Consider the following 12,433-nt stretch of genomic DNA (forward strand, 5'->3'; position numbering starts at 1 on the left):
CAAGCTTTTCTCAAAGGAACCCTGTTGTCCTTTAAGGTCAGTTTGTTTATTTTTATTTTTTCAGTCATGAAAACAAAGAGGTTCTTTTAATTCAGTTTGTTTAGGCATACACATTCAATCAATGAAGATCTTTCCCTTCTGATTTAAATTTCTCTCTCAAAACTACATAGTGGTCTTTTAACGAGCAGCATTAGTCCTACACATACCAACTTAATGAGGCAGATTTAATAGATCAAATGCAATTTTATGTAGTTTGTTGTTCAATGGACTCTCACTCAGTATACATGCGGGCAGATTTCACTGGTAAAAGGCATCCTGGGCTTTTATCCTATCAGCCAGGGAAGCACTGAGACTCATCATTGTTTTCTACAGTTTTTATTCCCACACCAGGAATAATAATGCTCAGCTCTTGGTATGCAAATGCACAGAACAAGGCTGTATAGGTGAAGCAGCGCTGGATGTCGAATAATCTCAGTCGGGATTCAGAGGGGACGCACACATTTGCATTAGAAGAGGGAGAAAAAGTGGCGTGCTCATTTATGCTAAAATTCAGGAAAAAAAAGGGGGGGCGACCTTTTGCGTGAACCAGGGCTCTACAAACTCTCTCACACGACCTCGCGCACAGACGTGTCTAACTCTCGCGGGTTTTCACTCCGTACGTTTCCTCCGAGGTGAGCCGCTCCGCGTTACATCGATGCAAAAAATGTTGATTAAAAAAGTCTGAGGCGGTTTCAAGCTGCCCATGTCAACCTTCTGCACTCCTCCACCCCCTCCTGCTCACAGCGCGTCTGTTTCAAGGCGCCCCCGCTGGCAGGGGAAAGTAAAAAGCTCCGCAACAGAGAGTAAACCGCGGAGCGCGAGGAGAGAGGACGGCCGGGGTCTGTGCGAGCGGCGGCGGCGCACTCATGCTACCACCGGCAGCGGAGAAACGGCCCCGCTGTGAGGTGGTCAGGCGAGTCGGTGAGCTCGCGGTACACTCGGTGGTCACACCTCGCTGGTTATTCGCCCATACGGACGACAACCGAGCTGAGCTAACAGAAGAGGCCGCCCAGCGACGGCTCTCTGACCCGTCTGCTCGCAGCGCCTGTCGCCCCTGACGGGACCCGGGGAGGGAATTACCAGGCGGAGACTAGAGTGATGTGCCGTCCGGGGCCGTCCGAGGGGACCAAGCCGGCCTTTGTTCTCCAAATCGCTCCGACTGGGAATTCAGACAATGCCTTTACATTAGGGCCCCATTGTTGCCGTCTATTCACCCCCCTGAGCAGGAGGCAGGTTTCATCTTCTCCTTGTTGTTTTTCTTGTCAAATGCGGCGGCTTTCGAGGGGGGTTATCTGCACTTTGAGGTGGGTTCAGTTCAGCTGCCGTGTGGGTTGAGACGATTCTGGTGGTATTCATGTAATTTCTTGGAACGGGTTACTCATGATTCATTCAGACAATAAAACGCACAATATATGCACAAAGCAGCATTTTTGCGCATGTTTTATTATCAGCATTTGACTGTGAATTTAATTTAAAGGACAACAGTCATTTATGTATTATTATAATGTCACCGGTGCTTTAAGTTGTTATTTGCCAAAATAACTCAATAAAGACCAATTCAAACATTATTTATTGACCTCCGCCTACAGAACAACAACCAGCTCATACGCATGTGAGCGCGCTTCATGTGCACACTTTCAACCTTCATTTGATGGCAACAACATAGACATATCTGTTTATTTCTAGGTTAGGCTTATCCCAGGAGCAGATGGGACCATTTGGTAGATTATGTTTTTTATAGCCTATACACCAACTGGGTTCTTTGAGGCTGCTCCAACATAAAGCTCCAAGCTTGTCCTCTATGTGGGGCTGGAGTGGAAAAGTACTGAAAACTGTGATTTATAGCCCGAAGCGCTGCTGAGTCAATACAACACCACAGCCAATTTTTCATTCCGCTAACATTGTTTTTATTCTGCGGACCAAAGATTACAGGATGAGAACATCTGTTATCCCAGACTCTCGTTTTAGGCTGGTTGTGTTTTTCTTTCTTTCCCCTTGTTGTTTGCCTCTTATCTTTTGCCTGAGCACCATATCTCACATCAACCTCTTGCCGCTCGGCTGTCCAAATATCATTGTTGGGGTTTGGGATAATTCTGTCCTATCAGTTGAAGGATCAGGTAATGATTTGATTTGGCGGCCAGACTATCTGATTTTCCTCCCCCCCGGCGTGTGGCTGCATTAACCCACAGGGGACAGAGCCCAGAAGACAGCATTGATTAATTCAGCTGGGGGTTCACTCCTCTCTGGAAAAGAAATACATAAATAAATAAATAAATAAATAAATAAATACAGAAAGATGTCCTGCATGAGCACCCACCCTTTGACAACAACACAGTTTGAAACATCATCTTGGGGCTGGGGGGTTGTTAATAAAGCCTGCATGTATGACCATGTTCCCAATGAAACAGAATTTCCAACAGTATTCAACACAGGAAGCAGGAATAAATAACTCCAGCTTTTTTATGCAACCCCTCCCAATCCAGTCTGCTCTAACACACTCACACAGAGCGCCTGCATGCCCTCAGGCCTAAATCATTCATCATACCTTGTCTCGTGCTCCGCACAACTACTGTATTGTTATTACGGCTGCTGCACTGCAGCAAGACAAATCCACAACATGGTTGTGAAGAAGGCTAATGGCGGTGTCATGTTTCCTGCCGGAATGAAACAAACATGCATACGGAGATAACACACACAACATGTGCAATAAACACACCACCGGGTTCTGGGCTGACTGACATCACCACACACACCACCAACCCCCCACTTGAAGCACACACACTCACATTCACACATGCAGCTCTCATGGGGTACCTGCCAATCATCAGACAGTGCCTTGCAGGGTTTTATGGTGGACCACTAGAGGGTGGGGGGAGGAGGAGGGCGAGGAGCTCTCTGCTGGAGGACAAACAGGCGGCCACATGCGCACCAGCCTGAATGTAGTCAGTAGCAGTGCTCGGGAACGCACAATGAAAGATCCAGACATTGTCTGTTGGCTCACACACCACAAATATTCACAATTTTCAGGATTTTGTAATCAGATGATGGTGTTAATTTCTTGGGGGGTTCCTGTAAAAAAATAGCTGTATTTTGATGTGCTCATGCACATATATGGTCATGTTTGTACTTCCCATACATTACACATGTAGCAATTTATTCATTTAGGAGAACTGCACTGGAGGAAATACCACTTTAAAAATATATAAAATGAATAAAACCTGCAGATGAAAATTGTCTAAAAGCAAGTCCCATTTATCTCATTGATACGCTACTATAGGTCACTATCTGATATTAAAGGTGCACTATGTAGTTTTGGGGAAGTTTTTAATCAGAATTATTTTTATGCCTGAACAAACTAAATAAACTATCTTTGTTTTCATGACTGAATAAACAAACTGACCATAAAAAAATAACACAATTTCATACTTTTTCACTTTGTATTTATTTGGCGGACCCTGCCATATTTCCAGCTTTTAACAGTTTCCTGGGGACCTTTTTTTCCTCTGTGAACAGCTAGTTTATTCAGTTATGGGAAGAATATATATTTTCGACATGTTTCTAAAATATAATCCCGAGTTTTAATTTCCTCTCCAAAACTACGTAGTGCCCCCTTAAGTGTGATGCGTTGTTTTAACCTGAAATAAGAAACACTTTTGGGAAGAATTAAATTTTTCCAGTGTGAGCAGCTAGAAAATGTAACATACATAAACTGACCCACATTTCATCCCCATCTAATCACATGCAAGACCTGTAGTTAGAATTCCCAGCATCCACTTACACCTCATGTAAATTGATGTGAGTTGTCCGTCTCAAACAAATCATTAAAACACAGCCAAAATGCAATCAAAATAAACATGTTTATTTCTGGAAGAACTGCTCCGAGACAAGGGCACGCAGGGAAGCCAAAGCAAAGTGATTCCCATCTGCCACTGCTTAGAATCGTGGGGGGGGGGGGGGTGTCAACAGTGCATGCAGGGGTGCTTGAGCAAACCTGCAATGCACAGGATGTGTGTATTTTTGGTGCCGGTTCCTGCACCTGAGTCATGTGGTTAGAGAAGCTGAGAAATTGAGTGTGCGTGTTGGGGAGGGGGTTTCGAGAGAAACCATCCAGCCTCTCCACAAAGGTGAGGAAACATTGATGCAACAGACGCATCTCCTGCTGAGTAAACGTGCAGCGGTGATGTTTCAGAGTCACTGAAACCTCAAGAAAATGCCTGCAGGGGCCTGCACGCCTCCTTACACCCCAGACACCGCCTCTCTCTCTCTCTCTCTCTGGCTTTTTTCCTTTCCTTGAGTATCTGCTGTCACATCTGACGCTGCAGACCATAAAACAACCCTTTACTCCTACTGAGGATTGTAGAAGGAGGGACAATTTACATATTTGGGTGCAGGGTGTATCTGATGTGACTGAGAGATGAGAGATAAAGGCTTTATAGCCTCGTGTAAGACGGCGCCTCACTGTCAGAAACCACACTCTACATGTGCTGCCAGTCAATAAAACAAAATAAGAGTCACTGGGACGACTCTGCGAACGAGAGAGCCTCGCCGTCAGTGAACATGTCACCGTGCGCAGGATGCTTAAACTCTCCGAGGCGTGCACAAGAAGAGGAGCTCCAGCTTCTCTGTGTGTCGACGTGATCAGCTATTCTCTGCTGGCCTCCTTCTGTCAGCAGTGGTAGCCCTCTGCTCGCCTCTCGCCCGCCATACAGGCCCCAATCGCGTTCACGCAGCGCCGCGACCCCCACCTGTCGGAGAAAGAGGGGAACTGCAGGCGGGGGCGGACAAGTGACCCGGCCAATGGAGCCGCAGTAAATCTGCACAGCTGTGGTTGAATGGAGGAACACAGGGAGCCTCGTTTTCTGACAAATTGCTCCCCCTCTGTGTCGTCTCTCTGGAGCGCCTCGCTCTCAAACACCTGCAGCGCTCACACCTGCACGAGGCAGCGCGCTCTCGCATCATGCACGACAACCTCGTCGAGCACAGAAAAATGGCTGCGCGCGCGCGCGCACACACACACACACACACGATGCCAAGCACTGCTTCCTCGCCAGTGAGTGTTTTGCTGGCGTGGCAATAAAAGGATATCAGAGAGCAGCAGTCTCAGCAGAATCACAGGCGGGGGGGCTGCGGCGAGATGGAATAAATTTCCAATACCAAACACACTTGATCTTCGGTGTGCGTGTGCAAGCAGCAGGCAGCCCGACTGAATGCATGCATATATGAATTCACATCAACGCAAACTTCCACGGGCATGTGCCACAGGCCTCCAGGCCCGCCATACATCACCAGCCGCCTCCGAGCAGCCCAGAATACTGCACGAAACTGGGACAGCCTGACTAATGGGCCGCGCATGACTTTGGGCTGGTTCTGAATCTGATGGGGTGGCGACACACACAGAAACACGATTGGAGGATGAGGGTGGGGCAAGCAGCAGCAGCAGCAGCAGCACCGTCCATGCATCATCCATCTTATCCTCCTCCATCTGTGTGGTATGCAGATGCGGGCAGTAAAATGTGCACGGATCAGCAGAGGGTCTTTTCAATGACATTCCGGGGAAACTAATGTTAAAACATCCACCAGCTCGGCTACTTTTAATGGCTCCATCTTGGCTCCACAGTCTTTTTACTGCTGTGATACACTGCTACTCCCACACCCATCAAATCGAAATAATAAAATGTAACTTTATTATAAAAAAAACCTAACAAACTCGAGATTCACACACGCTTTAAGCCTGAATATGAGGTGAGTGCAGAGAAGAGGATGGCATGAGGAGCACACTGCACAGACACGCCTCACTGTTGGACATCAGGATAATGGACCTTCACTGCCACCTGCTGTCCAAACAGCGCAACTGCTGTAAATCCACAGCCAGGCCATGATGACAGCAGCTCAGTGGAGATGTGACTAGAGGTCAGAACCAGACTAAAGACTGCTTCGTGTTCATGTCCTCTAATGTGGTTGTGTTTTGTCTCTGGGAGGCAATCATGGAAAAGCGGAGATCCATTGTTTTGAGCGAGGAAAATCGTTCCATCATATCAGTAACGCAGAGATATTTCCCCTCGTGCTTCACATCAGCATCCTCACCATTAAGGCATATACAGCTGATCAACAGCCATATAGTCTGTGATCTCATGATCCCACGAGGAGAGTGTGATTGCAGATGATGATGTCACGGGCCGGACTCCCCAAGGATAGAAAAAAAGGCTTTTTGTGTGATAATAAGTGACTGGCCTGAGCGCTTTACTCATCAGTCTTAGTGTGACTGATTCACTGAGCTCACTGGGGTCGGTCCTCTGAGCGAGCCCTGACCTCTGATGTCAGAATGTCACATCCCCTCAGCTGAGACAGGTAACACTGCAGCTAATAAGGTCAGCACAAACCCCGAAGCAGATGAACACACTTGTGAATGTTCTGCTATGGAAGAAACCTTTATAGGATTTCTGCTGCCTGTGTTGGAAATGTATGCATTCCCAACACAGTATGAAAGTATAAGAATGTATTTAATATAATAGAATACATTTAAACTATATGATCTTCCTAAAATACATTTTTCATATAATAGTTTTTTGATAACAGCCATATCAGTCTGCAGCACTACTGACAGATGTGTGTATATGAGGTCTGTTCTAATAGGACTGGTTCAGGCGCTTTGAAAGGCCACAGCACAAACCATGTGTAAGCTAAGTTATGCCATTGTGAAATATTTTTTCAGGCCTGATTGAAGTCATTTCTGTCCTGTGACACAGGATTTATACAGCTTCTGTTCACATCAGAATGCTCTGTAACACAGAGACAGGTGAATTGATGTTGATATTTTAGGCAGGTTTGGGCTTATCTCAGGTTTACAAGCACACTTTCATGTAATGACTTGTACTTTAAAACTGATCGCCCAAAGGAAAAGTTTCCGACTGAGATCACACTGGTTATGTCATGTTTCTGGCAGGAAAAAGCATTCCTTCAATTCTTGGACCGAGAAGCTGTGAACAGGTGAGACTGCTGCGCTGCAGGTGTAAACAGGGTTAACCATATCGCCTTCTGCCTGGAATGGTGTCTTCAATCATGTCTATAGGATGAGAAACTAATCTATAGTCCCTAATCTTAGCACACTTGTCTAAATGTTAAACTGTCTTCATCCACTGATGGGCTGGGAAATGTAGGTTTTTAAAAATGGCACCACAGGCCTGTTAAGATCAGAGCCATGAGTTTAGAATCCAAATCTTAGCACTGTAATACAAAACCTTTTACTAGTGTAACTTAATTTAGATTACACTTCCTCCAGACTGAGCTAAAGGCTTAAATGCACAACCTGTTTAATGTAGTAGTAAAGTTTGGTGTGTCACTGTCAAGTGTCACTCTAAATCTTTTGCAGCTTGAGGCAGAAACAGCTGGATCTTTTATGCCATACTACAAATTCAGTTAGCTTGATATATGCAGTCATGTTTCTGTAGAACACTTTCAAACATTAAAATGTAATTTCACTAGTCTAGGCAGTGTTTTAGCAAGTTGAATTCATATTTAAAGACAAATGAACCATTCTAGATAAATCAGGACAAGAGTCAGACATCATGTCGGAACACATGTGCACTTTATTGGGATTGTTTCAGTCAGTGTACAGGTTGGCCCCACCGGTCTGGCACCCCATGTAACCCCATCACTTCGAGACCCCTTGCCCCACCACCCCGGGGATGAAACCTTCAACAGGGGGAAGAAGAGGTCACGACTGGGTTTTGCATAACAAAAACAAAAAAATTAACAGGACCAAGATATTTTTAAGGCTGAAAGTACAAAAAACCCAGACATAATTTACATACAAGCGATACTACAACCATGTTTAAGTATGCGCCAACCACTGGGCAGCCTTCACAGAGGCGAATACGTGTCTGAACAATGCAGTTAACATTTGGAATCATGTATCTGAACAATGCAGTTAACAAACATTTGGAATGACTCAAAGAAAAAACAAAATGTACATTTTTTTAAGTCCCCAGATGCAACTGCAGAACCCTGGGGTGCTTTTTTAAACCTAGCCAAAAACATTACTGTATCCTTCATCGTTCCAGTTTTTTTAAAATCCTGAGTCAAGCGCCAAAAATAACTGAAGCCATGCCAATGAGTTGGTCATCTAGGCTCTGCGCCTGAGTGTGTATGAGAAATGTGTGGTGTGGTTGTTTTGCACAGAGCTGAAGTTGTTGGGCGTTTGGTTGGGGAGGGGGAGGAGGAACAGTCTGTTTAGAAGCATTTGCGGTGGACGATGGAGGGGCCGGACTCATCGTACTCCTGCTTGCTGATCCACATCTGCTGGAAGGTGGACAGGGAGGCCAGGATGGAGCCTCCGATCCAGACAGAGTATTTACGCTCAGGTGGGGCAATGATCTGTAGGAGAAGACAAAATGCATTAGATACCAGAGCATTTTGTTCAAATTCACGTTCAAACCAGTCAGACAAAATGACACTCTGCTGGCTCCATAGCATGTCAGCTCACCTTGATCTTCATGGTGGATGGGGCCAGGGCTGTGATTTCCTTCTGCATCCTGTCGGCGATGCCGGGGTACATGGTGGTACCTCCAGACAGCACAGTGTTGGCATACAGGTCCTTACGGATGTCGACGTCGCACTTCATGATGCTGTTGTAGGTGGTCTCATGGATTCCGCAGGACTCCATACCTGAGAGCAAATGTGAAAGACTTGTTAGGAAATTGTGAAGTGACGGCAACCATGAGAGTTCAGTATGTTTTAGTGAGTGTGGCAAGTTTAACTCAAGTAAGGAACCTACCGAGGAAGGATGGCTGGAAGAGGGCCTCTGGGCAACGGAACCTCTCATTGCCGATGGTGATGACCTGTCCGTCGGGCAGCTCATAGCTCTTCTCCAGGGAGGAGGAGGAGGCAGCGGTACCCATCTCCTGCTCGAAGTCCAGGGCGACGTAGCACAGCTTCTCCTTGATGTCACGCACGATTTCCCTCTCGGCTGTGGTGGTGAAGGAGTAGCCACGCTCTGTCAGGATCTTCATGAGGTAGTCTGTGAGGTCGCGGCCGGCCAAGTCCAGACGCAGGATGGCGTGGGGCAGGGCATAGCCCTCATAGATGGGCACTGTGTGGGTCACACCATCACCGGAATCCATGACAATACCAGTGGTACGACCAGAGGCATACAGGGACAGCACAGCCTGGATGGCAACGTACATGGCGGGGGTGTTGAAGGTCTCGAACATGATCTGCAAGAAGAAAAGACAACATTTTAGTTTTCAGTCGCAGCACAAGTCTTTTACTTTTGTGGCCACTGCACTCGCTACATGCACTAGAGTGAGGCTGAGATTTAAGTTAGTAGAACACAGTGCAGAAAGTCAACATCCCTTCACACTTGTGCATGTCAGATGTAATAGGTGCTGATCTATTGATTCAGCTAAGACACAAGTGCAGATAAAAGGCACACAGTCAAGAGACCTGTTGATGATAGATCATCTTATAGGAGAGAAGCCCTGGAGGAAAGGGAGGAATGAGCAAGTAAGAATGGAAAAGAGAAGGAGACTTAAGGAAATAAGGCAACTAGAACTGCCAATACTTCAGTATACTGTCTGGATAAACTGGATATGCTCTAAACTCTGCATGTGAATGAGGACGGGTGTGTACCTGGGTCATCTTCTCCCTGTTGGCTTTGGGGTTCAGGGGGGCCTCTGTGAGCAGGACAGGGTGCTCCTCAGGGGCAACTCTCAGCTCGTTGTAGAAGGTGTGATGCCAGATCTTCTCCATGTCATCCCAGTTGGTCACAATACCGTGCTCGATGGGGTACTTCAGGGTCAGGATACCTCTCTTGCTCTGGGCCTCATCACCAACATAGCTGTCCTTCTGGCCCATGCCCACCATCACACCCTGAACACGACATGAGGAAGATTGTTTAGTAAATATGATTCTGCACCGAAACATTGAGCCAAATCTAGATCCAGGCAATATAATGAGGGGTAGAAATTACAATTTCATAATGTGTAGTTTATGTTTAGATCATTGAAAACTAAAGCCATTTTAAACTGGCACTTAAGAAAACTGATTATTTTAAGAGTATCTATTAAAATAAAATTAGCAAATATTCATTGAAGTCACGACTTTGACTTAATCTCACCTGATGCCTGGGGCGACCGACGATGGAGGGGAAGACAGCACGAGGGGCGTCGTCTCCGGCGAAACCGGCTTTGCACATACCGGATCCGTTGTCAACAACCAGTGCGGCGATTTCATCTTCCATGGCTGAACTGTTAAGAGGGAGGACAAGATCCGTTAAACACTCGAGTCTCACATCCACCTCCCTCCCCACCTCCGCCCGCTGTTCACTCTGAGCTCTCACTTCCTGTTAACTCAGCCGCAGTTCACGAGGCTGGCCGCTGGGTGGAGCTCGTGCCCCACATTCCGACCAAAGCCAGACAAAAGGAAGTGGCGCTGCATTCTGTTATTACCATATAAGGACATGGTTCGGTTTTGAGCAGCTTTGCGGCTACCGGCGCCATGGCGCGCGGCCAGATAACGGTACAACACATTTAGAAAAAGGAACATTCGACACCGTCAGACCCGCGACCACTCCCTCCACCTCGCCACACTGAGACTCCTTCCGTCGCCACCTCCCATTGTTACTCACTCGCACTGGTTTTTAATGCCGAAAGAAAGCTTCAATATCACTGCGTCATCGCCCTCAACCGCCTCATTCATTAACGTTGCCCACCGGCCGTCTGACACACGACCACTTCCATTTCTCACTGTTCAACCGTTTTCAAAAGCCCCAGCCGCCCCCACCCAAAAATTTTAAATACTGGACACTAGCTTTAAAAGAAATAAAGTTGCATAATGAAGTCATACGTTGACTTAATAGGACACAAGTCCTTGACTGATGCTCCATTTCCTGAAAGCCACGCCTTTACTTCGGCTGGATCATCTGTCATCCGCAGTTTCTCCTTTTCCTTGTGTGCGAGTTTAAGACATTACTCATGGCAAGGCAGGACTTCACTATTCACCAATTAATGATTTTGGCAGGGCCTCGTTTTCTTTGCCATTTCTCGATTAGAGGACGTCTCATAAATGTAAATTATTCCGATGAAAAGGCGATATTTAACACGCCTGTGTTGCACAAATGTGCACAACTGTACGTGGGAAAAAAAAAAAAAAATCTTGATTAAAACCGACACTGATGCAAGTCTGAAGGGCGGTGTTAGCATGGCGTGGCTAGGCTAATGTGCTAAAGTAGGTCACACCCCGCCGCATCGGGCGCACAAAGGGAGCAGCCGGGATCCAGACGACCTCGACTCAAAAGCCTCTTTCAATTTAACCTGCTGGGTGAGATATATGAGCCAACATCGAAGGCAACAAATGTTGCACAATTACACGGTGGCAAACCCAGTTTTTCAAAGACTGTCAACTTATCAAGTATAATTAACATAAGCCGGCAACATCCAAAGGCACCTGTCGCAAAGTTACGGTCCCTGATCGCTATTAATGCAAACATTTAAAACAAGCAGACTCGCCTTTATCATCATTACCTTTTTCAAAATCAATAAGTTAATTTAGCATTTAAGTGGTGAATGGCAGGACAAAGAACCTCGTGGTCTCTGCCATATTTCCAGTTCCAAAATTACAAATTTCATACAGCAGCGTCAAAAAACAAATCAACTAATTGTTTACTTACTGAATATTACCCAACAATTGGAAATATGCAAAATAGTTTCAGTCTTCTTACCTTTGGGTGGGGGGCTTTTCGCTTTAAGGGAACCGGTTTCAGGCAAATGATATCCCGCACAAGCTGCGTGTGACGGCGCTCAGAGTGAATCTGCTAGCTGTGGGCGCATGTCTTATATACTCCGCCAGTTGCCCGGCTCTAGCCATAAAAGGTAAACTTTCGGAATGGCGCCCTCTGATTGGTCCAGCGTCATTCACTGGGGCACGTCGCGTGCACACTGTGGTGCACTGGGCGCTCGCGATTTGAGGGAGAGAGAGAGAGAGGGAGGCGATAATAGCAAAGGATTGGAGAAAATAAAAGGGAAGGGATTGATGTTGTGAGGCCTAGTAAGCTTAATCTCCTCATGTACTGCTTTATATACTGCTTTAATGATGTCTAAACTTTCACATGTGAGAAAATGTCTCCTCTACCCCTGCTCTGAGCAGTTGATCACAAACTAATATGATAATTGACAGAGCTTTGCACAGCGGACTCCTCCCTGTGAAGGCTGCAAAGGCCCAGGACATGTTATCTGAAGGCTGTCCTCGCTCACTGCTCTTCTCTTAAGATAAACCCGACTCTGTTTCGATGTTTCAGACATTACAGAGGACGGCGGTGGCGATGCCGATGTCGCTGTCCGCTGTTGCTTAAAGCCCCAGGCTGTGAGCTCAGTGGGCCTCGCAGCCGCTGCATCACCAG

General features: G+C 46.5%; 1 protein-coding gene across 1 annotated transcript; it reads right to left on the bottom strand.

Annotated features, from left to right (window-relative positions):
- Window positions 1–7,602: 7,602 nt before the first annotated feature.
- Window positions 7,603–11,913, bottom strand: actb2 (actin, beta 2). Its single transcript, XM_030406939.1, has 6 exons — window positions 11,756–11,913; window positions 10,154–10,283; window positions 9,667–9,906; window positions 8,813–9,251; window positions 8,522–8,703; window positions 7,603–8,412 (listed from the first exon to the last, which is right to left on the bottom strand). The coding sequence occupies exons 2-6, from the start codon at window positions 10,274–10,276 to the stop codon at window positions 8,269–8,271; spliced, it is 1,128 nt and encodes a 375-aa protein (XP_030262799.1). The 5' UTR covers window positions 10,277–10,283; window positions 11,756–11,913; the 3' UTR covers window positions 7,603–8,268.
- Between the last annotated feature and the right edge of the window lie 520 nt (window positions 11,914–12,433).

The sequence above is a fragment of the Sparus aurata genome, chromosome 23, assembly GCF_900880675.1.
Source record: "Sparus aurata chromosome 23, fSpaAur1.1, whole genome shotgun sequence".
NCBI classification, from domain to species: Eukaryota; Metazoa; Chordata; class Actinopteri; order Spariformes; family Sparidae; genus Sparus; species Sparus aurata.

Bases quoted from the DNA above. Each gene is read 5' to 3' on its own strand.
- actb2 (XM_030406939.1), bottom strand. From the start codon at position 10,276: ATGGAAGATGAAATCGCCGCACTGGTTGTTGACAACGGATCCGGTATG. The intron at 9,907-10,153 runs GTGAGATTAAGT...TGTCGTGTTCAG, and splicing joins TCGGTCGCCCCAGGCATCAG to GGTGTGATGGTGGGCATGGG. The intron at 8,413-8,521 runs GTGAGCTGACAT...CTTCTCCTACAG, and splicing joins CATCCACCATGAAGATCAAG to ATCATTGCCCCACCTGAGCG.